The sequence below is a fragment of the Clarias gariepinus genome, chromosome 2 (genome assembly GCF_024256425.1).
Source record: "Clarias gariepinus isolate MV-2021 ecotype Netherlands chromosome 2, CGAR_prim_01v2, whole genome shotgun sequence".
NCBI lineage: Eukaryota > Metazoa > Chordata > Actinopteri > Siluriformes > Clariidae > Clarias > Clarias gariepinus.
In genome coordinates this window covers 44503535-44531337 of record NC_071101.1, presented here as the reverse complement: position 1 = coordinate 44531337, position 27803 = coordinate 44503535, and the positions used below count along the sequence as shown (strand labels likewise).

The 27803-nt window shown below is 40.7% G+C and overlaps 2 protein-coding genes across 6 annotated transcripts in view; one reads left to right on the top strand and one right to left on the bottom strand.

Moving 5' to 3' along the window:
- tab2 (TGF-beta activated kinase 1 (MAP3K7) binding protein 2) overlaps positions 1 to 14486 on the top strand; it is a 48033-nt gene extending 33547 nt beyond the window's left edge. For 3 of the 5 annotated variants that reach the window (XM_053479721.1, XM_053479714.1, XM_053479730.1), the window contains exons 4-8: positions 4771 to 4931; positions 5079 to 5172; positions 10055 to 10150; positions 10881 to 10994; positions 11955 to 14486. In XM_053479721.1, the coding sequence (XP_053335696.1) occupies positions 4771 to 4931; positions 5079 to 5172; positions 10055 to 10150; positions 10881 to 10994; positions 11955 to 12094 (605 nt within the window). In that variant the 3' untranslated portion in view covers positions 12095 to 14486. The remainder of the gene's footprint in view (positions 1 to 4770; positions 4932 to 5078; positions 5173 to 10054; positions 10151 to 10880; positions 10995 to 11954) is intronic. The other 2 variants (XM_053479705.1, XM_053479739.1) reach the window with 2 other exon arrangements.
- A 1924-nt stretch (positions 14487 to 16410) lies between these two features.
- On the bottom strand, positions 16411 to 27590 carry LOC128508494 (endoribonuclease ZC3H12A-like). The gene is made up of 6 exons (XM_053479842.1): positions 27282 to 27590; positions 23698 to 24226; positions 20499 to 20638; positions 19302 to 19536; positions 18579 to 18685; positions 16411 to 18455 (listed from the first exon to the last, which is right to left on the bottom strand). Exons 2-6 carry the CDS (start codon positions 24000 to 24002, stop codon positions 17611 to 17613), a joined length of 1632 nt encoding a protein of 543 aa, XP_053335817.1. The 5' UTR covers positions 24003 to 24226; positions 27282 to 27590; the 3' UTR covers positions 16411 to 17610.
- Positions 27591 to 27803: the final 213 nt, after the last annotated feature.

Genomic DNA, 27803 nt, shown 5'->3' with positions numbered 1-27803 from the left:
CTTATTTATTTACTCATGTAGTTCATTACCTCCGTATTCAGGTATTTACTTAATTACATACCTATTTATTTACCAATGAACCTATTTACTTTCATACGTACTTAATTATTATTCACTTTCATATTAAGTTAATTACTTACAATATAAAATCACTCAGTCATAATTATTTACTTGCTCATCAAGTTTATCTACAAAAGACCTTTATTATTTATTTGCTCATTTATTTACTTCCAACCCTGTTTTCCTAGTTTCCCTAATTATGTACTTATCTTAATTACTTACCTTTTTAGATTTGCCTTTCTATCTAAACTCTGTAAGTGAATTAGTCTTAACACACACTTACACCAGTCTCACGACACCGCGAGCAGTAATTATAAATAGTCAAAAATCACGTATGTTAAAAGCCGAACTCTCCACTCAATATTAATAAAATGGCGATACTTATAGAATCGACTCGGCACAGAGGTATCGTGATGATATTGTATTGAGAACAGCTTCCTATGTGGTAGGAGTGAATAATAACAGCTCATTAATCCATGCTCGTGTAATGATGAGATGGACAAACTCGTCGATGCCCGTTCTTTTATTTTCTGCATTGTCAGGTTATATTACAAACTTTTGGGTGGATCCTGCACTTAAATCCAACTAAAAAAACTACTGAATAACAAAACTCAGGCTCAATATCCTAACTTAAATCTCACATTCGCGTTCACACACACCGGATTGCATTATCCACAATACATCTCCCGCACTGGACTACACTTCCGTAAACAGAGGTCATAAATCAACGTCTCTCTCCTGCTACACTGTTTTATCTAAAAAAAAAAAAAAAAAAAAAAAAAGCATTAAACATCGCTAATGACACTCGTGTGAGCGCAAACTAACAGAATCACTGCTGTAAAGTAAAACAAACAAACAAATGACCCAGCACCTTACCCTGTGAAAAGATTTGCGAAGAGTTTCTTCGGAGAGCAGAGTGTGTGTCTCTTGTGCGTTTCACACACACACACACACACACACACAGCCGGCACAGTGTCTAATTACGCTCGCGCGCGCGCGCACACACACAAAAACACACCGCGATGAGAAAGAAAATAGATTTTTAACCTCTGTATTAAGAATTTCTTTTGCATTACTCGCGCGCACACACGTGTGTTATAAGAAACAGTACACGCGCTGTACACACGCGCTTCCGAACACATAATAAAATATGTTTCACACGCACGTAGTCACAGTGTTATAGTAAACAGTACACGCGTGCACAGATGTTGATTATACCAGTAAGGGACGAGCACTAAGACCCAGCACGGGAGACGATTCCACAGTGCAAGAGAGTGAAAAACCGTTGGCTCAGTTGTGATCACGTGACGCTTTGCGTCTAAACAAGAAGCGCATGCGTGAAACATGATACTCAGTGCTTGTAAACCAAGAAAATGCTTGTTTTTCAGGTTAAATTTTTATAAAAAATCTTTGCTCGTCTTGCAGAACACCCGTAAACCGCGTTACTCGTAATCCGAGGTTCTACTGTACTTACTTTAAATACTTTTAATTTATTTTACTAATTAATTTCTTAATAACTTAATACCTTGATTATTTACTTAATTTTTTTTTTACCTATTAACTTGCTTACTTAAAACTTTTGCTTTCTCATGTCGTCACTTATTTTGTTGGCCTCTTATTTACTTGTTTATTTAATTACTTACGGTCTCATTGACCCTCATAAACAAAACTTGATTGGCTATTTATTTGTTTGTTAATTTATTTGTTTCTTTAGTGGGGACGGGAATCACCAGGGGGCGCTCGGTTCGGTTCATGAATCGCCACATTAAGGGATCATAATTAAATCAAAACTTTTGATAAAAAAAACTTTTTTATCTATATTATTTATACAGTTACTCATTTGCTTATCTACATTATTACTTGTTCATGTAGTTTTTACCTTCTTTTTTTTTTTTACTTACATACCTTACTTACTTCAATTAGTACCTCTTTAATTATGCATTAAGCTATAAGTAAATAGTCTGTAAGTCCATGAACAAATAATTTTGGAAATAAATAAATAGAAACTTTCCCAGATAGAGTGAAACCGCTGATAAATAATCGTATTGATGATTAACAGCGCTGCGTGTTCAGCGGGTTTGGCTCATCACTCTGCGCATCGACTCTTGTGTTTTTTGTGGATTTCACTCAACATGGCTTTTCAACGTGGCTTTTCGCTTTCTTTGGACACCCTGTACTTATATTTTATTTAAGAAAAATAAATTTTCTGAGGTAACGTTTAAGAAAGTTGAGCGATGTTTCTTTGCCGTCAGAGTGATCGGGGCTTTTCCGGGAGCCGAGGACGCTGCGACCGACAGGATGTCTTTTCCTTCCCTTCAGTGTTCAATAAATCCCAACTGGGATGTGATCGTTTAAGGGTCTCTCTCTCTCTCTCTCTCTCTCTCTCTTTTCTGGTGATTTAAGCGATGTTTATACAGGGTCACGAACGCTCCAGCACTGTAACTCCGTCATTAGATTTACATTAGAAACCCTTCTGAGTTGGGTTTTCATGCAGCTGCTTGGCGGAACACTGTTTGGATTGAAAACTTATCCAGTTGAAGTGAGCCGACAGATTAGAAACTGTGAGAGCTCAGGGATAAACTTCATAACTCTAATGAAGATCAAACCGTTGTCCTCGAGCGCTGCAACAGGTTGGACGGGATCAGGTGCAGGTGAAAGCAGACAACCGACCAAACTGCGGGTGACTTTCATTGGTACAGAAATGAAAACTGCGAGTGGAAAAAGCTCGCTTCTAAGATCCCGTGGATTAAAAACGTGGCTCTCCGCTCCGTACCGACTCCGAGGCGCATGAGGAGCGCAGCCAAGCTGATGGGGTGATGGAATTTAGAGGCGGTGAGTGAAGACAGGAAGACGGAAGAGTGGAGGGAGTGTGCAGGGGGAACGGAGGGGGAGATCAGAGAGAGCGCGTTAGGGTTCAGTCGTGTACACGGTGTGTAAACCGAGCCCTGGTGGGTTTGGCATCGATGTGCAGTAGAACACTGCTTAATCTTAAACAACCATGAGGCGACTCTGAGTCAGCTTGAATTTGACTTTAAATCTAATCAGAATATATTTTAAAACGCAACCATGATTCGACTCTGAGTCAGCGCTGGTTTGAGCCTGAATCTATTTTGAATTGCCTCTAAAGCAACAATGACTCAACTCTGAACTGACTTTACTGACTGACTTTATCACCCGGGAATTGACTTTAAAGTGATTCTGGTTTGACACTTAATAGACTAAAATCGATTCTGAATAGACTAGGAATTAACTCTGAATTGACTCTGAATTGACTTTTAAGCAACCATGAATTGACCCGGCTTTGATTTGACTTTAACTCGATTCTAATTTGACAAAGTCACTAAGAATAGATTAAAAGATCTGCGAGTGGGAACTCTTAATCAACCTTGAATCGATCCTGAATCAAATAGTAATCAACTGATTTGACTCTGAATTGCTTTTTAATTGACTACAAAGTCCGAATCAACATTTAATTGACTTTAATTTAACTCTGAATCAGCACTGAGTTGACTTTTGAGCAGCCATGAATCAACTCTGAATGAGCTCTTCGAATCGATTCTTCAAAACTTTGAATTGACTCCGATTTGACCGAATTGCTGCTTAATTAACTATGGTTTGACTTTGATTACATCAAGGTACATAAATAGAGGTAACACAAATAATGAACAAATTACATGGGTAAGAATTTAAGATGAGTAAAGAAGTAATTAAGTAAACAAGATTATAAGCAAATAACAAGCAAATAAATAAATAAATAAGGAAGAGTTTAAGCAAGTAAATAATTAAGTAATTTTGTTGTTTAACCTGACAAGTAAGTAATTAACTTTATAAGGAAGTAAATACAATTATAGGTAAGTAATTAAGTAAATACCTAAGTAAGTATGTAACTTAGTAAATAATTAATTTAGTACCTAAGTAAATCAATATGCAATTAATTGTCAACAAATAGGATTACAGGTGACTTTGATTCATTTTTTAATCTATTCTTAATCGACTCCTAAGCAGCAATGAATACCATGAAACGACTCAGTGCTGAGTTGACTCTCGATATATTTTTAATTGACTCTTAAGCAACCATGAATCAATTCTAAATTGTCTAGGAATCAACACTGATTAGACTCTTAATTCTTTTCTAGTTGACTGCAACTCTGATTTGATTTTGAATTGTCATTCAATAGACTTAGAATTGAATTGAATTGAATTGTCATTTAATTGACTCTGAATCAGTACTGTAATTGATTTAAGCAAGTATGAATCAGCATCAGTGTTATCTATTCTGAATTGACTTTTAAGCAACTATGAATTGACTCTAAATCAGCTTTTATTTGACTTTAAATCTATTATAATTTGACTCTTAATCCACTGTGAATCGAGTCAAATAGGAATCGACTCTCATTTGATTTTAAAGTAACATTTAATTGACTTTGACTACATTTGACAACATTGACTCGATTCTGAATATCGATTGATTAAGGAATCGACTTTGATTTGAAGTAACTTTTAATGGACCCCGAGTCTGGTTAGACTTGGAATCAACACTCTGGAATTGACTCTGACTCGACTCAATTCATCTCCGAATTTATTGAATCGATTGAATTTTTGCATTGGAGTGTATGTGTGTGTGTGACTGTTCCTACTGTACACAATGAATGTGTGTCTAATGAATACATTGTGTGTGCGTGTGGTTTTTTATTTATTTAATTTTTTTAGCCTTGTTGGTGCATCAAAAGGCGCGTATGGAACGTCTGTGCCACGAGCTCAAGCTGAAAAAGAAGAACCTGGAGAAACTGAAAGAGGAGGTGAACGAGATGGAGAACGACCTTACGAGGAGACGACTGCAGAGGTCCAACTCTGTCTCTCAGATACCCTCTGTAAGTCTCACCCGTGCACTGACACCACACAGTCGTGATGAGCAGCTGCACTACTGTCAGTTTTATAATAAATAACAATATGTAAGATACTCGGTTTCAGGATCTGACTCCCTGTGTGTGTGTCTGTGTGTCTGTGTGTGTCTGCAGCTTGATGAGATGCAGCAGCTGAGGTGTAAGAACAGGTTACTGCAGATCGACATTGACTGTTTAACTAAAGAGATCGACCTCCTGCAGGCGCGTGGTGAGTAACACTCACACAAACACACACACACACACACACACAAACACACACACAACCACCACCACCCCGTCACACACTATTTAATATACCCACACGCCGTTCTACACACCTGTACACATTGTTTAATACACACGCGCACACACACACACACACACACACACACACACACACACACACACACACACACACACACACATTGTTATACACATAATTGGCCTTTAATCCGACACTAATCCCAAAGAGGAAGAAGGAAGTCTAGTCGTTATGACTCAACTTCCAGATAACCTCACCTGAGAATCTTCAGACATTGTTATACACACGCACACACGCACACACACACACTGTTAGGATTAGAAGTACCGGCTAAGACATGTAAAGTAAATGAATAATCTTTACTAGTAATTTATAGATGCAGCCAAACCCTTTTCTGGGTCGAAACAGGCTCTAATCTTAACCTGGCTTTAATCCAAGTTCAACCTGACTCTAATCTAACTCTAAACTATTTCCACTCCGACTCTAACCTGGCTTTTATCCAACTCTAACCTGATTTTAATCCCACTTTTATGTGACTCTAACCTGACCCTAATCGGTCTCGAACCAGACTCTAATCTAACTCTATCTCCCACTTTTTACTCCCACTCTAAAGTGACTCTAATCCGTCTCGAACCCGACTCTAATCCAACTATTCTGGATTTCATCCTAATTTAATCTGAATCTAATCTAACTCTAACCTGAGTCTATCTAGGTTTTATCAGGCTCTAATCCAAATTCAAAACTAACTCTAACCATGACTCTTTTCTGCTCTAATCAGACTCCAACCTGACACTAATCCAATTCTATCATGACTTTAATCCCACGCTATCGTGACTCAAACCCGACTCGAACCCGACTCTAATCCAATTCTATTCTGCCTTTCATTCAAGTTCAACCTGACTCTAGCTGGGTTTTATCAGGCTCTAATCCACCTGTTTTTGCTCTAATCAAGTTTAACCTGACTCTAATCCAACTCTAACCTGACTCTAATCCAACTTTATCTTTGCTTCAGTCAAGTTTAACCTGACTCTAATCCAACTCTAACCTGAATCTAATTTAACTCTATCTTTGCTCTAATCAAGATTAACCTGACTCTAACCTGACTCTAATCTAACTCTATCTTTGCTCTAATCAAGTTTAACCTGACTCTAATCCAACTCTAACCTTACTCTAATCCAACTTTATCTTTGCTTCAATCAAGTTTAACCTGACTCTAATCCCACTCTAACCTGACTCTAATCCAACTTTATCTTTGCTTCAATCGAGTTTAACTTGACTCTAATCCCACTCTAACCTGACTCTAATCTAACTCTATCTTTGCTCTAATCAAGTTTAACCTGACACTAATCCCACTCTAACCTGACTCTAATCCAACTTTATCTTTGCTCTAATCAAGTTTAACCTGACACTAATCCCACTCTAACCTGACTCTAATCCAACTTTATCTTTGCTCTAATCAAGTTTAACCTGACTCTAATTTAACTCTAACCTGACTCTAATCCAATTTTATCTTTGCTCTAATCAAGTTTAACCTGACTCTAATCTAACTCTAACCTGACTCTAATCCGGACTCTATGGAAGTATAACAGTGCCATAAGTCCTCAAATAAAATAGCATGTTGAATTACATGAACTGAACAAAAACTAAAAACGTTAAAATTTTTCTGCATTGCAATTTGATCTGAAAGGGAAAAAAAAGTCCTTAGGGCATTTATAACGTTTAAAGCTTGCTCCACTGCAATTTATTGTGGCTGTACATTTTAAATGAAAATGTAATTCTGTCATTTAAAATTCTATGGAAAAATATTGACCTCACTAAATTGCCGTTCAAAAATATTTTTATGTGTTAAAAATACCATCTTTGTTATTTTTCAACAAATTCAGATCGACAAAGTGTCTGTTCTTCGTGTCCGGTTTATCAGACGAAGAGCGAGGGATTGCTGATTGCTACGGTCTGATACTTTACAGTGTGCTTTACAGCATCCCCTTCCTGATCCCTGTACAGTCGTCTTCTTAGGAACGACTCACAGATCGGAATGCAGCACTTCTAACTAACTGGCCGGGTTGCCAGTTAAGCAGCAGAATAAACAGTGTTAAATCCCCCTTCGCCATAATTGCTATACTAACAGCAAAGTCAGTGCGCTCTTTCATTTTTTCACTTCCTCAACAGCAGCAACAACAAATGTGCTGTTTACACATCAAGATTGTTGCTCTACAACAGTTTAGTATTAAGTACTGCAAGTACTTTGTCTTGACACGGCTGGGCACAAAGTCAGGAACGTGTCTGCAGTACTCTGGGATTACTCGATCAGTCCGTGCTGCTCGGTCGCTTTCTGAAGATCATGCACAGAAATCTGCCACAGAAGTTGAGGAAATTAATCCCATCTTGTTACTGAACGTGGCTGCTGTACTTGCATTACTGAGCGCTGGGAAGGGAAAACCCTCACACAGTCTCGTTCGAGTATGGAGGGGATTAAGCACATAATTCTGTCGCTTAACTGGCAGCCCAGTCAATCAGTTAGAAGTGCTGCATTCCGATCGGCGAGTCGTTCCTGAGAAGTCGAGTACACCGGGCACAGGAAGGTCACACTTCAATCAGCAGTCCTTTGCTCTTCCTATGATATGCCCGAGGTGAAGATATGAATTGTTTTTGTACCCGAATTTGAAGACTCGAATTTTGTCGACCTAAATTTTGGCAGCCTGGACTTGCGCGGTTAAAAAAGTAATGAAGACGGCATTTTTAACACAGCAATTTAGTAAGGTCAGTATTTTTGCATAGATTTTTTTTTAAATGCTTGAGTTACATTTTTGTTTGAAAAATACAACCACAAATTTTTGAAAAATATCAAGCATTCTTCAGTTCCCGCTTCAGGGTCCGTGTGCATGGAGTTTGCATGTTCTGCCCGTGCCTGGTGGGTTTCCTCCGGGTACTTCGGTTTCCTCCCACAGTCCAAAAACAAGCAAGGCCAATTGCCATTTCAAAATTACCTGTTGTATCTGAGTGACTATCGAGTGTCGATCTGGCAACCCGACCCCTCACGTAACTGCCATAGAAAGGGCAGATACAGTATATCTCCAGGGTGGGGAGTATACAGCACCCGATGTGCCAGGTGGCATTAGGACATACCCCCCCTTTTTAATTTTTTTTATTATTATATTTTTTAATGCTAACTTGATTCTAGTCCAACTCTAGCCTGACTCCAGCTGGGTTTTATCAGGCTCTAATCCAAATGTAAACTGACTTTAATCCAACTCCAACCTAAATCTAGCCTGGGTCTTACCTGGCTCTAATCCTACTGTATCCTGGCTCTAATCCAATTTTAACATGACTTCAGTCCAGGTCTTATTGGGCTCTAATCCAATGCTAACTTGACTCTAATCCAACTTTATCTTTGCTTCAATCAAGTTTAACCCAAATCTAACCTGACTCTAGATGGGTTTTATCAGGCTCTTATCCTAATGTTACTTGACTCTAATCCAACTCTAACCTTAATCTAGTCCTGGCTTTATTAGGCTCTAATCCTACTTTAACCTGACTCCAGTCCAGGTTTTACTGGGGTCTGGTCCGACTATAATTTGGCTCCAGTCCGGGTCTTATCAGGCACTAATCCAGTTGTAATCTGACTCTAACCTGACTCTAATCCAACTCTAACCTGACTCAAACCCGTCCCCGGCATGGTCCCATCACGCTGTAATCCAACTGTAACTTGAATCTAATCCAACTCTAATTTGAATATAGTCTGGGTCTTATCAGGCTCTAATCCAGTCGTAATCCGACTTATTTTTACATTGGGTTTTAATCCAATTGGAACCTGACTCTAATCCCACACTAACCTAAATTTAGTCAGAGTCTTCATCAGGCTCTAATCCAACTCTAACATGACACTAGTCTGGGTCTTCTCTGGCTCCAATCTAACCTTAACCTCACCCTAACTTAAATTGATCTTTAACCTGACACTTTATAATCTGGCTCTAATGTAACTGAAATCTTTACACATCTACAGTCAGACTTTTGTGAACGGGATTAGTGCGGGATTACAGTCGGGTTAAACCGATGTTAAACCCTTAAACCTCTACACTGCTCTGCTTCATCATGCACCGAGCGAGTCCAGGTGCACGCTGAAGTGCTTAGTGAGGCAGGGTAGTGCTGATGAATATCTCTCTCACACACACACACACACACACACACACACACACACACACACACACACACACACACACACACACACACACACACACGTGGCCGGTGAACTGCTATTGTAGTGTTAACTAGCAGTAGTTTCCTGAATGACATCCTGCTGCCGCTCGTCAGGAACGGATTTACGATTCCTCTGGCACCTTTCAGCCACACACACACACACACACACACACACACACACACACACACACACACACACACACACACAGAAAAATGAGTGTCTGACATTCACTGTGTTTAAACTGTGTTTACCCTGTTGTTATGTAAAAACACACACACACACACACACACACACACACACACACACGGAGTTCAGCTTGATTACAATTTGGACCTGCAGTGAAAATGCTGCAGTGTGTGTTGATGTGTTTAGATGTTCTCATCCCATGACTCCGTGATTCAGGGCTGTTCTGCATTTTCACATCCTGTTCAGTCATCTTGCGCATGTGTGTGTGTGTGTGTGTGTGTGTGTGTGTGTGTCTACTGACTCATGCTTTTTAATGCATCGTCTTTCAGGTGTGTGAGGGACAGATGTGCTGCAGGTGTTTTTTTAATGAGCGACAAGAAAGCACTTGTTTACTGTGTGTGTGTGTGTGTGTGTGTGTGTGTGTGTGTGTGTAAAACCTGACCTTGTTCCGTCGGTGTTTTTCAGGGCCGCACTTCAATCCCAGTGCGATCCATAACTTTTATGACAACATCGGCTTCCTCGGTCCCGTCGCCCCGAAACCCAAAGGTACTCCGGCAGCAGGTGAGGGCGCACACACACACACACACACACACACGCACACACACACACACACTATATCTCCTTTACACCCACAGGTATATATGCACTATACACTAGTATAATGTTGGTCCACTGTGTCCTCTGGTGTTGTGTGTCCCACACCGCCCTCTAGTGCTCAGTCAGGGTCACCGTCTCTCACACAGGATGTCCAAGGTTTCACTTAGAAATTCAGACCTCATTTCTGACTTTGCTGCATAAACTCGAGACAAATACAGTCGTGATCTCACACACACACACACACACACACACACATTCATTACTCTCTGTACAAACGGCTCGGACACATCGGGGTCACAGACGTCTAAACATTTCATAGGAATTTGCTTCAACTTTCCTTTTTCTTGTTCACTTCACTTGTTTCAGCTTCTTGTTCCCCTCTGTGTCTCTCTGTCTCTCTATCGCTGTCTCTCCCTATCTCTCTCTCTGTCTCTCTATCGCTGTCTCTCCCTATCTCTCTCTGTCTCTCTATCGCTGTCTTTCTCTCTTTCTTTCTCTACCTCTCTCTGTGTCTCTCTGTCTCTCTATCGCTGTCTCTCTCCATCTCTCTCTTTTTGTCTTTCTATCGCTGTCTCTCCCTATCTCTCTGTCTGTCTTTCTCTCTCTCTCTCTCTCTTACTCTACCTCTCTCTGTGTCTCTCTCTCTCTTCGCGTCTTGCTCTCGTCTCTCTGTGCTGCGGTGCGCTGGGCTCAGGCTCGGATCACTGGGGCTCTGTGGACAGGAGAGGACGCCGAATAAACGTCAGCTCCAAGCTGAAGAGAGACCCGTCTCTCCCTCCTGTTCCTCCCTGTCTCCCTGCTCCTGTGGGTGGGTAACTTTCTCTCTCCTTCACACTGCCTGTTTCCTCTGCCTGCTTGTCTCTCTCTCTTCCTCTGTCACATTGTCTGTCTCTCTGCCAGGGTCTATAACCGTGTCTCTGCTTGCTTGTCTCCCTGTCTGTCTCTCTGCTGGGGTCTATAACTGTGTCTCTGCCTGCTTGTCTATTTGCTTAGGTGTATAACTGTGCCTGCTTGTCTCTCCCTGCTTGTCCTCCTGCTTGTCTCTCTGCTTGTCTTTTAACCTGGGTCTATAACTGCACCTGTCTGCACAGACGCTTGTCCTTTTGCCCGGGTCTATAACTTTGTCTCTCCCTGCTTGTCTCTCTGCTTAGATCTATAACTGTCTCTCTGCCTGCTTGTCTCTACCCGTCTCTATGCCTGGGTCTGTAACTGTGTCTCTCTTCCTGCCTGTGTCTCTTCCTGTTACCACTCTCACTCTTGTCTCACTTTCTGCTCATTCATTTTCTGTTTTTCTTTCTTCACCGCTCTCTCTCTCTGTCTGTCTCTGAGTCTTTCTCTCATCTCTTACAGTAGGTCTCACATGGCTGCATCTCACCCTTTTACTACCTCTATCTGTCCTCCTTACCTCCGTCCACAGCCTCCGCTTGTTCCTTCGTCTCATTATGTTTAAGATAAACCCTACTGATGAACTGTCGGACTTTGTTTGACTTTGACTTTGTGGAGTCTCAGAGATTAATCAGAACAGGACAACACAAACAAATAAAATCCACAAAGGGGCCGTGCTAGTGTGAACGCAAGGCTAAAGGTGTGTGTGTGTGTGTGTGTGTGTGTGTGTGTGTGTGTGTGTGTGCGATCAAAAACACTACTACTAAAGGAGCGCTGTGTTTCATCTCAGAGGTCTGATAGTCTAAAGATCCACATCTTACAGTCTCTCTCTCCCTGTCTCTCTCCCTGTCTCTCTCCCTGTGTCTCTCTGTCTGTCTCTCAGAGTCGGGCAGTAAGAATATGAAGACGGTGTCTGAGGCTGAAGATGACGACGGGGTTCAGTGGGGCTGCACGGCCTGCACCTTCCTCAACCATCCCGCCCTCAACCGCTGTGAACAGTGTGAATTTCCACGGCATTTCTGAGCCCCAGTACACACACACACACACACACACACACACACACACACACACACACTTTTACACATCAGCTAGGCTTTGTTACAGAAATACGTTATGATCCATTTGTGTGTGTGTGTGTGTAGGTGTGCATGTGTGGGTCTCTCTTCTTCTTCTTCTTCTCTCTCTCTCTCTCTCTCTCTCTCTCTCTCTCTCTCCCTGTCTCTTGCTCAGTATCTCTCGCTCACTGTCTCACACTTAGTCTCCCTTGTTGTCTCATATTTTATTCACCATTTGTCTCTCTTGCTGTCTTTCTCAAATTGTCTGTCTCTCTTGCTTACTGTCACCCTCTTGTCTCTCTCAGTTGTTCTCTCTCCGTCTCTCTCGCTCTCTCTCTCTCGGGGGTGTGTGTCATGCTGCCCACTGAAGACTGGATAATTTTTACAGCTTTTTCTTCGTTTCTGTCCGTCGAGCCAGACTGACTGAGTGTGTGTGTTTATGTGTGTGTGTGTGTGTGTGTGTGTGTGTGTGTGTGTGTGTACGTATGTGTTTTCACTGATTCCATACCAAATCTCAGTCCAGCCCGAAACAGTATTATAAAAGCATGTGAGCATATACAAACACACAATAAGACACACACACACACACACGCACGACGACACGTGCCAACGTGCCTTCCGGACGGGAACGACCTTCGAGAGCCTCCTCCTCCTCCTCTTTCTCTTTTTTTCACCTTTTACGGACTCCCTTTTTTTTTTCTCCACTTCGCTCTCGCCCCAGAGGATCATGGGAAACCGTTTCTCTTCCAGCGTTTTCGCTCATGGAGAAGAAGAAGAAGAGAAACTAAACGTAGCAGACGAATACGAATACGACTTCAAACCTAACCTGCATGCTTTAGATGTACAGTTTACAGCCGGAGACTCCGCCCACTTAAGCTTTTCCTGTACATAGTGTTAGAACCCGCTTTAGAAGGCTAATTTTGTTTGTCCCTCCCCTCTCTCTCTCTCTCTCTCTCTCTCTTTCTCTCTCTTTCTTTTTCTCTCTCTTTATCTCCTCACGTGTATTTTCTGTAATTATAGCTCCATAGACTTCATTTACTTCTATGTGTCGGGTGTTTTCTTTTTTGTTTCGTTTTGTTTTTATCTTTCCTCTGAAAAACAGATGAGTACGTTTTATTTTGTTGTTTGTTTGTTTTTTCCCCCTCATTCGCGAGTCCAGCGTGAGCAGCGACACGCTTTTCTACTTTTTTTTCTTTGTTTGTTTGTTGGTTGGTTTGTTTGTTTTCTCCAGTGTACGGGCTGCAGACGCAGCAAAATAAAAAACAAAAAAGGTCAAGAATGATGGAGCGTCACTAGTAATCACTACCCCCGCCCTCCACGCTAAGGACAGGTCAAAGGTCACCGTACGGTCCCCGAAGACTTTTACACGGACCTCTGTTTTATCTGCCAACTGGAATGTAGGTTTCATAAACAATTTTTTTTTATTTTTAATTTTTGAAAAGGGGGATCCTCACGCTAGTAGAGGACGAGAGGACGCGTCCACGCCTCGGCTGAACCTCGTCGGTTCGAGAGCAAAGACTTCTGGGACGTTTGGTTTCGGTTTGTCCGCGTATTCACCGAAACCAAATTCTTTTTTTTTTTATTATTATTATCATCGTTTCCTTCTTCAGAGACTTCAGAGAGAGATAAGGTGAAAAAAATAAAGAGGTTGAGGATTCAGTTCCAAGCCAAAGCTATCACCACGTGCCTTCAGCCGCTGAACAGCCGGACATGCCCTGCCTTTAAGAGTGAAGCAGACACTGCCTCGTTCTTTTGTTTTTGTTTTGTTTTTGTTCCGTTCCTTTGTGGATTTGATTACACCACTCCCCTTTTACACCTGGCCTTAATGATGTTTTTAAATGTTTATTCACTTTTTATCTTCCCCCCTCCACCCATTGAAAGATATAAAAATGATTTCGGGAAGATGTCAAGAAGTGTTCTTTTATTTCTGGTTTTCACATCGTGCTGCCTCACTTTTTTTTTTTTTTTCTTTTTTTTTTTCGGCCTTGTTAAAGTTTTCCCTGGTTATTACGTAATAATAATTATTGTTATTATTTTAATTTTTAATCTCAAATCTATGCTAAAAGTGGTTTTAGTTTTGTTTTTATTTTCTCTTTTTTTTTTTTGTTTCAGAGCTGTGATTTTTATGTTTAAGGATTTAAATCATGGAGGAAAAAAGAAAATACAGAAGAAGAAATGATTTGGATATCTAAAGTGATTTTTAATTTTTAGCTGGGAAAACTGTCTTTGTAACAGATAAGTTATTTGTAAAAATAAACAAAAAAAAAAAAAAATCCTGATCCCTGTTGTGACTTTGCCGCGCTGGAACGAGAGTGAGTGCGTGTCGGGTGCACGATTCTCACCACTAGGTGTCAGTGCTGTGATTTAATAGGAGGGTACTCGAAAGGGGGTCTGTCTGTCTATAGGTGCCAGGACTTCCAGATCCAGGCTTTGGGAATGAGTGAGTGAGAGAATGGTGATGGTGATGTAATCGACCTTTACTTTGGTGTCTTAAGTCATTCGGGGAATTCTTCCTTTGTAGTTTTTCACTAATAATTCGATGTATTCCTTCTCATTGGATGTTGTAAATCAGCATTTCACCAACTTTAACAAGAAATCTGTTACATAACTAGCCTGAAATATTGTGCAGTTATTGGCAAGGCTGTGAAAAGCTGATATATGAAATATAGTTTCATTTCAACTTGCTTTGTCAAGAAGTTAAAATGGCTTGTGGTTAAGTCTTCACATATGATTATGCTTCTTAAAATATAAAAAAAAAAGAAGGGTGCCAATAATTTTAGAGCTGATGGTGTATATGTATCCCTCCCATATGTAATTGACAAATATTTTAAAGAATCTGATGTTTCCGCTCCCGTACACACCCGACTCAGGTATACAAAGGCCGTTCAAGTCAAACCGGGACTTTTGATTGCACAATCTCCCTGTATTTCTCTATAAAAATATGTTAAACTGTTAAACTAATGCACTTATTATCCCAGAGTTTCACTAGCACTTGGATACCGTCAAGGTAAAACATTTTCTCAGTACGCCAGAGCCATGACCGGACTGCCTGTCTTGATTAATGTTAATGAAACCCCGGCCTCCCAGGAACTCCTTTAATGATTTTTCCAAACGTGTAAGTGGTGTTGATGAATGATTTGTGTGTACAGTTCACACAGACAAACACATCGACTTTTAAAGATCAAGAGTTCCACTCGGTCAATGTTCACGAGTTCAACGTCAACAGCTTTTACCGGAAATCTCATCTCAAGCTTTGAATAATCAGAATGTTTTAAAACCAGGTGATTTTATTTTGTTCTTCCTCTTTTTTTTTTTACCTGACATTATGAAGATTTGGATTTTTGATTTTAGATTCGTGAACCTCAGGCATTTACGCAAGGAAATCAGTGTGAGCAATCTAGGCCTGTGCGTTAAAGGTGTGTTGGGTAGGATGAGTCATTTTTAGTTTTTGCTTGTTCATTTATCAAGATTATGTTTCTAAGATATGTACAGTAGGCTAGTTGGATGTTTTTTTTCTTTTGCCTTTATCTAAACTCATCTTCTACACACCTTTAATTCACATAAGATACATGAGAATTTTTTCATTGTTTTAAATGCACTAGCTGTTTTTTTGTTTTTTTACTAATCCAAATACTATTTGTGCAACAATCTCAGTATCAGGAACAGGGTTAGCTTAAATGTTTTGTTGTTGAACTCTTGGTTAGAAGGTCACTGGGTTCAAACCCCAGCCTCAACACAGGAAGTCATAGGTTGAACCCCTTAACCGTCATCTTCTGAGATGTACAGCACTGTGTACATGTCTTGAGCCATCCCTCACTTCTTTGTACTAAATTAACTGATGTACATTAAAAGAATTAAAGAAATCTAGACAAGAAGTTTTACTGGGACAGGCTGTACAAGTCCCCTCAAAAATTGAAACAGTAAAAACTTTGGGTGTTTATGTAACAACTTCAGCAGCAACCTCATTTCCCTTCTCGACCGTTCCAACCACTCAGCATCAGCAGTATACTAATCACCGGCCTGATCATCTGTCATTATCCGCACCCGTTTCTCAATGGCTCATGCCCTAAGGTAGATTTTTTTCATGCTTGAATGATTCATAGGTCAATGTGTGGTTTAACAAACACCAAACATTGCCTGAACGCCAAATACCATAAATAAAATAAACAAATTACACCTAGCAATTTGTGAAATAAAACACATATTGAATTCCAAGCTGTTTTTCTAAGCCAACACACGCCCTTATTGGTAAAACCACAAAATAGAACACACTTAGACAAGAGATTTGTTTAGAACTTTTTATTTTTATTTTTTATTATTAGGTTGTAAAAAAAATGTTTAAAGCACTTTTGGAAAAACACAAACAGCAATAAGGAATTTGCTAATTTTAGCTACATGACTTTTCAGCTAGTAGTCACACTCCTCAGTTTGAGGATGCAAAGTTGTTTTTTTTTTGGGGGGGATCAGTCATTCTTGACTTACTTATTTTCTTTTTTAAAGTTGCATTTGTGACAATGAACCAGTCTCTGGTTCGTCTCACGTCGACGTTCTCCTCATAAACTCGTCGTCCCGAGTCAGGCGAGACAACGTTTCCTCTCAGAAAAAGTCAACCTTCATGTTCACATTTTAAAAAAGCTACTAGTACAGGATAGTAATTACAGCAAACCGGGCGCCTAAGGAGGGAGCGTCGTCCCGGCTCTTACATTCATCTTGTCCTATTACAGTATTAGGAGTTTGACACACAAACACATACATATATACACACGCACACACCATATTGTGTTATATAGTATTGATATAATGATGAAATAATATAAACTTTAACCAGCATTCTCTTCAGTTTTAGCTACGACATTAATCTATCACTAGTACCGCTGTCTCATCACAGTCCTGCTCCGCCCAGGAGACACCCACTTTCACAGAAAGAGGTCGTTTACTGACCGACTACAGAACATCAGCGTTCAGGATTCTAAAGCTCGTGGCCAGAAAACTGTCCCTATTATTTTAATAGAAGAAACCTACTGCATTGTATAATTTGGATGTACAGTATATGATTCACAGCATTCCATAATAATGTGGAGGTGGAATGTACCAACCTACATTTTGTTGGAGGAGACAAAAACAAACAAACAAAAAAGTGGTCAAAAACTGCTGCTCTTAGCTACATGGTGACGTTTCCAAGAATCCGCAAATCTGTGTGATAATGCTGTCGAACTAGAAGTGATTTGAGATTGGGGACACTTTTAGGTGACATATTTGAAGCGGGAGATTAGTTCGTTAGTCCAGGTTAACCACGGGACACGTTTAAGCAACACAGCTGTAATACTGTGAATTTCATATGATTTCCCAGCAGAACAGCCTCTGGCTAAAAAATCTCACTAAACCAGTTCCTGTCGATCACGTGTCTTTGATAGACCGGATGAGACAAGCCAGAACTATTCTCTGGCGTTTGCCGCGCTAAATGTTTTTGCTTTAATTCTCAGTTTAAAGTAAGGCACTGTTCTTGTATTTCTGGATCAGCATGACGAGCTCTTTAGTATCCAGCGTGTGTGGATATAAGCTCATGACCTGGTCCACAATGCTTTGAGGGAAAATTGTGCTGAGCTGAGACCTCACATCCCTCCTCCTGTCCGTCTCTCTGTCCATGACTTCGCCGTGGCCTTGACTCCAGGTCATGTCCGGTACCCTGAGTTGACTGGGTGTCACCTGAGGATAAGGTAGAGCTTCGTTGCAAAAAGGTGCGTTGCTGTTGTTATACGGGGAGTGGTGTTGATATCCATGGTTTGGGTAAAGCAAGTGAGCGTAGCCAAGGCTGATATCGGAGTGTGTGTGTCGGCAACCAGAGAGTGCGTGGAGGTCAGGGCTGTAGCTGCGGGAGGGTATGTCGGGAGTACGTGCCCGTCTGTGCTGCATGTTAGAACCTCCAGACAGAAAGTAATCACTGCTGCTTCCAGAATCACACCCGCTGCTGTAGGCTAGAGAGGTCTGCAGGGCGGAGTCACTGAGATAAGGCCGGGAGATGGAGCTCTCGAGGGAGCCGTAGGCCTGGTCACTTTTAATGCTCTTGCACAAAGCTGGAAGAGATCTCTTCAAGTACATGGAGTTTTGAGCTTCAGTCGGGGAGGAGTAGAGATCGAGACCGGAGAGAGCTCGAGTCAGCTGGTCGTGATTTAACACAGTGCCGGTCTGGTAGTCGGACGGAGGAAGTTCCTCGGTTATGCTGGATGGCTGGGTCTTCGCTCGCAGTTCGTCAGCTACAGAAAGCTGTGGTTGGTTGGAGCGCTCAGGGTGGTAGAATTTGCATTTCACCCCGTACGTGCACTTCTTTCCTGCCAAAAAGAAGGATACAAAGAACCAAGAAAGTTGGTTATTATTTTCTTTCAGTACGTGCACGTGTGTGAGCATGTCTTTATTTGAGAAACAAACTTGAATGCTCCCACGTGTAGACCTACCATAAGGGCAGTGTTGAAGCTTTGGCTCAGGTGTTAAAGGTTTCTTTCTCAGGAAGTTCTCAATGGTGGGCCCATTTCTCCCAAGTGGGTCATCAGGTGGCATGAATCTTAACAAGAAAACAAAAAAAAGTTGATTGGCTAAATCTGTTAAAATGTCTTCTTTATTTGGCATTTAAAATGATCTTTCACCTTTTCCATCTTTTGATATCTTTTTCATTATGTTCTACATCTGTTCTACAAAATGAAATGATTCCAAGTATGGGATGTGAGGTAAACATAGCATGTGGCTACATTAGTTCCAAAACGGTAAAATTTCTTGAAATGCAGCATTAGGTATCGTTATTTCACGTGACAGCTTGGCGTAATTTACAAGCTGCAGTGGAACATGCAAATGCGCGAATTATGTTTAAACAAAAATGTCCGAAATGATGTAACTGGACTTGCGTCAGTAAAAGATCCCATTTGTAATATGACCCGACCTGCGTGATTCATATACAGCGAGTCTGTGATCATTCATAAAAGGAAATGCTGGTGTATTGTACAGGTTGACATTTTGAGAAACAGGAACAAGGAACTTCATTTTATGCTGTATCTCAACACTGCATTTCCTCATACAAGCATGAACAAGGTTATCTTATTCCCTATTAGTGTCCTAAAGGTTTTTTTTTTTTTTTTGCATTTTCCTTAACACTTTGCATGCACCCGTCTACTCGGTGGACTTACATGTCATTGGCGAACGTGTACATGAGCAGCCTCTCCTCGATGAACTTCTTCCACTTGGCGTTTTCCACCTGCAGGTCGCGGTAATTATCATTGGACACTATGATGCCGTCCGAGTTGTGGGCCAGCTTGACGATGTAGCGATCATCGTAACATACCACGCGCTTGCCGTTAACGCAGCGCGAGGGCGTGTACACCAGGATGTTCCGGCGCTCCAGATCATCCAGTATGTGCTGGTCTGCAACAAGATAATAAAGGGTTGATTGATTGGGTGTTATTTTACCAGTTGTGTAAACTACCTTTTAGTCAGTAACTACTAATATATGTATATGTTTGATACAACTGCATCACTTTAAACTAAAAATATTTCGTTTTTCTCTTTTACAATCGAGTATTTGTGCTCAGGTCCCCACAAAGCAACTGAAAGACATGTTACACACTGATGAACTCTATTCTGTTTGGCTGCCATTTAGTGGTAGGAGGAATACTTTAGTAGACTTAAGTTGACCTACGTAAATACAGGGATTGATGACAAATAGTGACCTAAAAAGTTTGATATCAAAGGTTAAAACTATTGTGGGACATATTAGTTTGTCCACCACAGATTAAAGAAATCTGATACACAGCATTAATTTTAACACTGCATTCTAAAATTGCTCAATTCTCCCACTTTCTAGTCTAGAAAATTACTATTACATTAATATTAATAATAACAGCAGAAAAGAGCATCAAGAGCTTTTATGGATTTTCATATAGCTGACCATCAAGCTAATGGATCAGAAGCTTGATGGTCAGTCACATTTGATTAGTTCAGTTTTATATAGACTAGGGTTGGATGATACGATGGTATAACAATGACATTGGGATAAGTTGTAGTATGTGTTTATGGTATATTTTGTGTATTGTAATATTTTTTCCTGATATAGTTTGGTTGAAAGAGTAAAAAATGTTAAAACTTTGGTTCTATATATATATATATATATATATATATATATATATATATCGATATACATCAATATACATTGTGTTTATTATAGAAGTGTCTCCAACTATCATAATTTATAAGAAATGCTATTTTGTCATTTGATCCACAGTGTCATTTGAACAGCAGTTTCTATTAAGTTTATTTTCCCCCCTTTTGTTATGTGAATATTTCAAACGAGTGGCTATTACAGTACAAGTCACAGCCGACAGTCTTACCTGTAATGGGAGTCTCAGGTCTTGACTGCTCTTTCCTCCACAGAGGCACGAACACTGTGATGTCACGAATCCCCCTGTTCCAAAACCACTGCACGGCCAGCTGGATCCCCCGGCATGAAAACACCTTCTTGTTCCCGTGGCTGTGGAACAGAGAACATTTAAGAGGCGCGTTAAAAAAAATCTGACAGGTGAAACCTTCACCACCACCGTGTCTGCTTTCACCTGATATTATGAGCTCCGGTTTGTTTAAGCTGTCCAAATATTTTCACTCTGTTAAAGATTAAAGTGCAACAATAAAAGCTCTTCAAGTACAGCGATTAAGCCCGAGCTGGAAACTCAGTGAGTTCAGTGAAGGCATGTTTTTTCTATCTTTATGTGGTCCAAATGCCCAGATAAGGAACGGAATATTTGATCATTTGGACCTTGTGGGAACTTTTATTTAAACAAGGCAAAACCTTTCTTTTCCTTTCCTGGGGTTAAGGCTTAGATTTAGGTCTTGACTGAAGGATGATAAGACAAACTAGCATGTGCCCTCTGTGTTTCTGTATTCATCTCTTTTTTTTTTCTTTATTAAGATTAATGTCCTCATAATCCATAAGGGCTTGATTGTGAGGACACTTGGTCCTCACTTTTCCTATTATACACTAGTGTGTGTGTGTGTATACCTATGCATGTTTATGTGCATATGAATTTAACAACAAGAACCGAATGAGATTTTGGGTTAATTTTTTTTTTTTTTTTTTTTTTGTGTTGTCAGCTTTAGAGGTGGAATTATTTAGTTCCAGTAGCGATTATGTCACTGGCATTCCTCTGTCCCCAGTTTGACAGTTAAAGCAGAGAGTATGTCTGAGGTGTTTCTGTTAACGCAAGTTATCAGGGAAATAGGTCATGACGTACCTGTGGTTCAAAGCTGATAACTACAAGCAAACAAACACAACAACAGTCATCACAATACTCAGTGATGTGCACTCTCAAATGCTTCTGTCACACGCACACACACATGCACACACTTGTCCTGCATGTCGTACACACAAAGATCAGCAAGAACAACAACTACCCACCAAAAAAACAAACACACACACACTAAAAGAGGGATTAATGCTGATTTGGGATGCTACGTCAGATGATCTCATATTAACTCTGTGGTTTGCTAACTGTGAGTCATAGCGAGAGTGCTGGGCCGCTCGGTCATATGATCAGCATCACCAGTGTGAGCCAGACTGTTGCTTTGTGGCCACGTTTGTCATAGCGTTCAGTGATAAACTCCACATCATCTTCAGTGACCTCTTTAAAGCAAATTCATGAGATTCACAAATGCTGATATGGGCAGAAGCAAACACACACACACACACACACACACACTAACATCACAAATGTTATGTCTAAAACACATCCTGGCTGATAAAGAAAATGTAATATTTTACAGCCACATGCACACACACACACACACACACACACACACCGCATAATGTTTATATTCCTCCTATTGTATTTGACTAATCCAGTTCTGGCCGTTTCCACTTCGTAAGAATCGTGTATATGCTTTGCATAGAGTGTTTCGCCCGAAACAGATATGCTCAATAAACATGCTCATTGTTGAGGAAGTCACTTTGCAGAGCACTTCCTGGACAATGGCGTACGCAAACAGCCCAAACCACCAGCACCACGATTTTTCTTGACGTCTTGTGGTTTAACATGCCCTATTTAAAAAAAGAAAAGCAAAAAGAGACCTGCTATATAAATTGTACAAGTGTTAACGTGGGTGTAGGCATGCTTGCACTTTGCTGCAGTTCGGCTTCCCCTTTAAATGTGACTTTAAGTGACGCAATCCGTAATTAGTCACGATAATAGTTAGTTTCTGAGACACATAAAATTTATACACTTAATAATTTTGAAACTTTCTCATCGATGAAGTGTGACTCCCAAAACACCCAAGCACAGAGCTTTAGCAGGAACTGAAACTGAGATAAAAGACTTTAAATACTGTTTCACCGTTTCTAACCCATTTATGCACTCGCTCAAGTCAAAAATTATCGGCGCCTTTCGCAAACGTAAGCGAAGAAATGCTGATCAAAGTCCAGGCTGCGAAGCTTGAATTTGTAACGCTTATCCGAACTACAAGTATTTTCGTGTGTGTGTGTGTGTGTGTGTGTGTGTTTGCTCTTGCCCCCTGCTGCTCAAACAGCGAATTTTAATCGCAAAGTAATAAAACAAAATTTTTCTCTTTTGACTTTTCCCCTCAATCTGTTTTGAAACTGCGTGTGAATCATAAGGTAACTTTTAAAGGATGAATAAAGAAAAAAAAAAAAGCCAAACTGAACAGGTTTGTTCCTGAAACATGCATATTAACTTGAGAAAATTTTTCAAAAAGCCAATTTCGAGTGGGTGGGTCTAAAGGTCACGGTTTCGTTGCGTTGCTTGCGTTTTTGCGTTTTAGTCACTGATAAGAAATCTGAAATCAGAACAACAGCTTACTTATTACTGTATAATACGCCTAAAACTACAGATTAATCTCCAGCTCTAATCCTGTATGAGCTTCATTTTTGCGCTGATGCAGACAAAAGGGGGGCCAAAACTTCTTTAAAGTGTAATCATTAATGACCCAAAGGAAATGGGACATTTTTTTTTATTATTAATGGACACAAAAGTCATGATTCGTTAGTAATACATTTTCAGATCCAAATATACTGTATATAATAAATAACAAATATGTAAGGTGAGGTGAGATGTATATAAATAATAATATTTAAAGTAAATGTCCTATCAGTATCAATATTAAGTAATATTAATTGTTATTAAGTGAAGACATTTTTTTTTTTTTTACAATAGAACAATATATTTTTATTTACAGGTAGATTTTTAAATCTCATTATCAAAAAAGAATAGAAAAAAAATAATAATAATTGTGTTAACTCTTTAAACCTGGCAAATTACTGTATTTGTAACACCTCTTAATAATTAGAATAGAATAATAAAAAGAATAATAAAAAAAAAATATTTTTAATTCTGTCTTATTTTTGTATTTTATTTGTTTTTCTCATTTTTTTTTTTTTTTTTTAAATCTTATTTCCTTTCTTGAAAAGGTTGCTCATTTTTGTTTGAGGTCTTAAAGACAGCTAAACCCTTCTTTTTCTATCCTTATATCCAAACCTAGACAATTCCTAACAGTTTAAAAGTTATCAGCTTGAGCATCTCTCACCTTATAGCTACGTTGCTGCCGTCTATGACCACGGGCCTGAAGGGGTTGGAGCTGTACGGGTCCGAGTGCATGCTGTCGGCGGGTTTGTGCTGAACCGAGGAGCCACATCCTCTCGGGATGAGTTGAGGGCTGCTCTCTGGTGCCCCCGGTGCTCCAGCGGCATTAGTGCGGCACGTCTTGATCAGCTCCTGGAGGATGTCGTTGGTCTGTGCGTCGTGCTCGAGCGTCTGCAGGACTCGCACGATATCCGAATGGGAGTAACCCAGCTTGAGGAAACGCTTCACTTTGTTCTGCTCACGCTCCATGTCTGTGTGTCTTGTACGTGTTCTCAGGTGTGCGTCTGCTAGTCCGATGCTACTACTTTTCTGGTTGCCCACGTGTTCTGTGTATGTGGGTTTGAGGTTTGAGGAGTGGGTTAGATAGAGAGGGGTTGTCCTGCTCTTGATGCCTCAATGGGGGAATCCGCCTTCAGTCTATCTTTTGGTTTCCACTGTTTGTGGAAGAAATTGCATGAGGAGGCGGGTTCCCTCTGAGTAAACACAAAAAGGTCAGGTAATGTTAGGGGCTTTTACACTCCTCTTGCAGTTTGACAAAACTCTTGCAAACATCTATCGGTACTATTACACACAGGTTCTATTTTTAACAGCCAAGATGTGCGCATCAACAGGACGTCATGACGAGACCACAGAAGAAAGAAAGGCGGTTTATGCTAGTCAATTCAGTGTAATTGTCACCTTTAATGTGCTCGCTGCTTGCGTCAAATCTGCCAGAGTCTCAGGCTCCTAAGACTGTTTCTAAAATTGTGTATTATACGTATAGTGGAAGTGCACATTCGAGGAAGACTGGCTGTCTGATAGAGAGTATGTGTGTGCGTAATGGTACACTGGAAAGCCCCTGTCTTTCACCAAGTCGTATTTATGAACATAATATGAAAAGCAGAACTAACTCTTAGCCACGTCATACCCCATGGATTAAAATATGCAACCTTTTTAACCAAATAATAGTCAAGTCCATTTTTCATGTTCTGAAATCTTTCTTTACAATTATGACACATGGCCCACAGTGTGGTCGTGTTACAGTGACTAATTCTGTAGTGGTGAACCATATTCCAAGCATACACACTCCAAACATAGGCCATGCGGCGATGATTCAGTAGGACGAAAGTGATTTTTTTTTTAGAACCCACAATGGTGCTGCTTTTAATTTTTTTTTTAACACGGATTCTAAAAAAAGTCATTCATGTGAATCATTGAACTTCACATTGAACTTTAAAAAAAAGGTGTGTATGTTTGGTGTATGTTTGCCCCTACATGATAATGATCAGTTGCCTACCTCTATTGGTTTGTCTACCTTGATTTTAATAATTGGCTGATAAAGGCAATTTCGCCCCACATTTTTTCTTCACAATGTTCCCTTCCTCCTTTTTTCACACAAATCACATATTCTTTCCCTACCTGACGAGGCACAGAACCAGAACTGTGCCATGTGAGGTGCATAGAAGGAAGGACACATGGTCTGTGGAATATGTGACTTGTGGTTATTCAAGGTGAAAAAAGGAGATAGGGAACATTGTCTAACTTTGTGCCCAAGGACAGAGAAAACCATGTCAGATGAGACTTACAATCCTACATGATACATGGTCTGAACCTGTGTAAGGTGCAGTAGGATTGGTGGATACATAGTCTGAACCTGTGCCAAGTGAGGTAGGAGGAAGGATGCATGGTCTGAACCTGTGGCAGGTGAGGTATGGGGAAACCATGTATTCTTCCCCATACCTCACCTGCCACAGGTTCAGACCATGCATCCCTTCTCCTACTTTACTTGGCACAGGTTCAGACCATGAATCCATCATCCTACTGCACTTTACACAGGTTTAGACCATGTATCTTTCCTCCTACTTCACTTCACCCAGGTCCAGACCATGTGTCCTTCTTCCTACCTCATATGGCACAGGTTCGAAGCATGTATCCTTCTCCATACCTCACCTGCCTTAGGTTCAGACCATGTATCCTTCCCCCTACCTTACATGGTACAGGTTTAGATCATGTATCCTTCCCCCTACCTCACCTGCCGCAGGTTCAGACCATGTATTCTTCCCCCTACCTCACATGGCACAGGTTCAGACCATGTACCCTTCCCCATACCTCACCTGCCTCAGGTTCAGACCATATATCCTTCCCCCTACCTTACATGGCACTGGTTTAGACCATGCAACCTTCCTCCTACTTTACTTGGCACAGGTTCAGACCATGTATCCTTCCTCCTACCTCACATGGCACAGGTTCAGACCATGTATCCTTCCCCTATCTTACATGGCACCGGTTCAGACCATGTATCATTCCTTCTGGCACCCAGACAGATGGTATACACCTCCATCCTTCACCTGCCTCAAGGTCAGACATGGCATCCCTCACCTTCCTTTAACAAGTACTAACCACATTTCCTTCACCCTACCTTACATGCCACAAGGACAGACACTGCTGCTTTGACATTACCTCCTCTAGCCTACTGTAGCTGCTGAGACACTGTGTACCTCCCATTCCTGTATCTGTCCTTACTTGTTCCCTGTTCAGGAAAAGCAGTGACCTTTGCCAGGTGAGGGAATGAGGAGGAAGAATTTGTCTGTACCTGTGCCAGGTGCAAGGGGGGGAGGTACTTGGTATCACTACCTCAATTAGTACAATTGAGACATATTTTCTCTCCCACCTGCCTCCAGTACTCCATTCCTCCCTCCCCTTCTCTCACCTGGCGCAGGTACAAACTGTTTGCCGCACTTCTTCCTCCTTTTGTCACGTGAGTTATTTTTAACTCTCACTTTTCCTTGTTTCTAAATTTAACCCAAGTACCGTTGTGAATAACAAGGAAAGACACCTTAAGAAAAACAAGAGCTGCTTCTTCGTCCTTTGCCCTGAAACACTCCTCCACATTCACATTATTACTCTGCCATTTGTCTCTTATACCATGACGCCTTACTTACACCACTTTATGTGGGTTTGTTTAGATTGTTATTTATTTATTGCATACCTTTAAAAAAAAAAAAAAAACTTGGGAGCAGTCTGTCTATCTGGCCATGCATACAGTGTGCACATCCACACACACACACACACACACACACACACACAGTGTACTGTTTTAGTTATGCTCTTTGAGTTTAAACCACATCATCTTACTGTAGCTAGCCTGTCATTCATTCACTTGTCTAACTCTGACAATGTGTTTTTATTGTCCCCAGTTGAGTTCCAGTAATGCCATTATATACTAGTCTGGATTTCCTTCTTGCTGTTTACTGTCAGGAAACCTCACAAGCTATAAATAGTTATATCTGTGGCCCATGCTGGCTGAAAAAGAAACCTTAACTTAAAGAAGGCGGCGCTCCGAATATCTATAATATTATTAACACATGATCCAAGTCTTCAGCTTAAGTTTGTTGATCGCTCGATCTCATATGTCGCTGTGCTCTGAAACAACACAAGCTTAAAGCTGTCCAATTCCTAAACAAAGCTGAATCTGATCTGACACACTAAAAGCTCTGCTATGACTATAACATGACGTTTTGAATGAGAGATTAGTAAAGCTGTACTTACGATTCAGTTTCAGCAGCCAGAGAGAGAGAGAGAGAGACAGAGAGTGTGTCCTCCTCTGTGTGTGTGTCTCTCTCAGAATGATCACACATATGAGGAAGTTGCTAAAATGTGTGCTCACACTGTACCAGCAAGGAAGCAAAAGAATAAAAATACACACACCCACACAGACACGCACACACACCCTTTTCTTCCTCATGCATACGTTCCTCATGAGATGGTTCTTTCCCCGTTTGATGCTCTTCCTCAACCGATCACAGGCGTGCACTCATGCACGCACGCAAGCACACGAAGCCAATTAAGGTTGTCACGGGATATCAGGTTACAATATTTTCATGTTCGTACATGGGACAGAGCCTTCCTGTGATGTTGATTAATCTTCAACGATCACCTTTAGGGAAATCATGGCAGTTCGACTCGAGTAAAACAGAAGGCAGAGGTAGTACTAGAGAGCACGATGACTAACGAAGCCAGCGAGGCTGAGAGTGCAAAAAAGCGTGACAGAGTGTGTGAAAATTTCCCAGG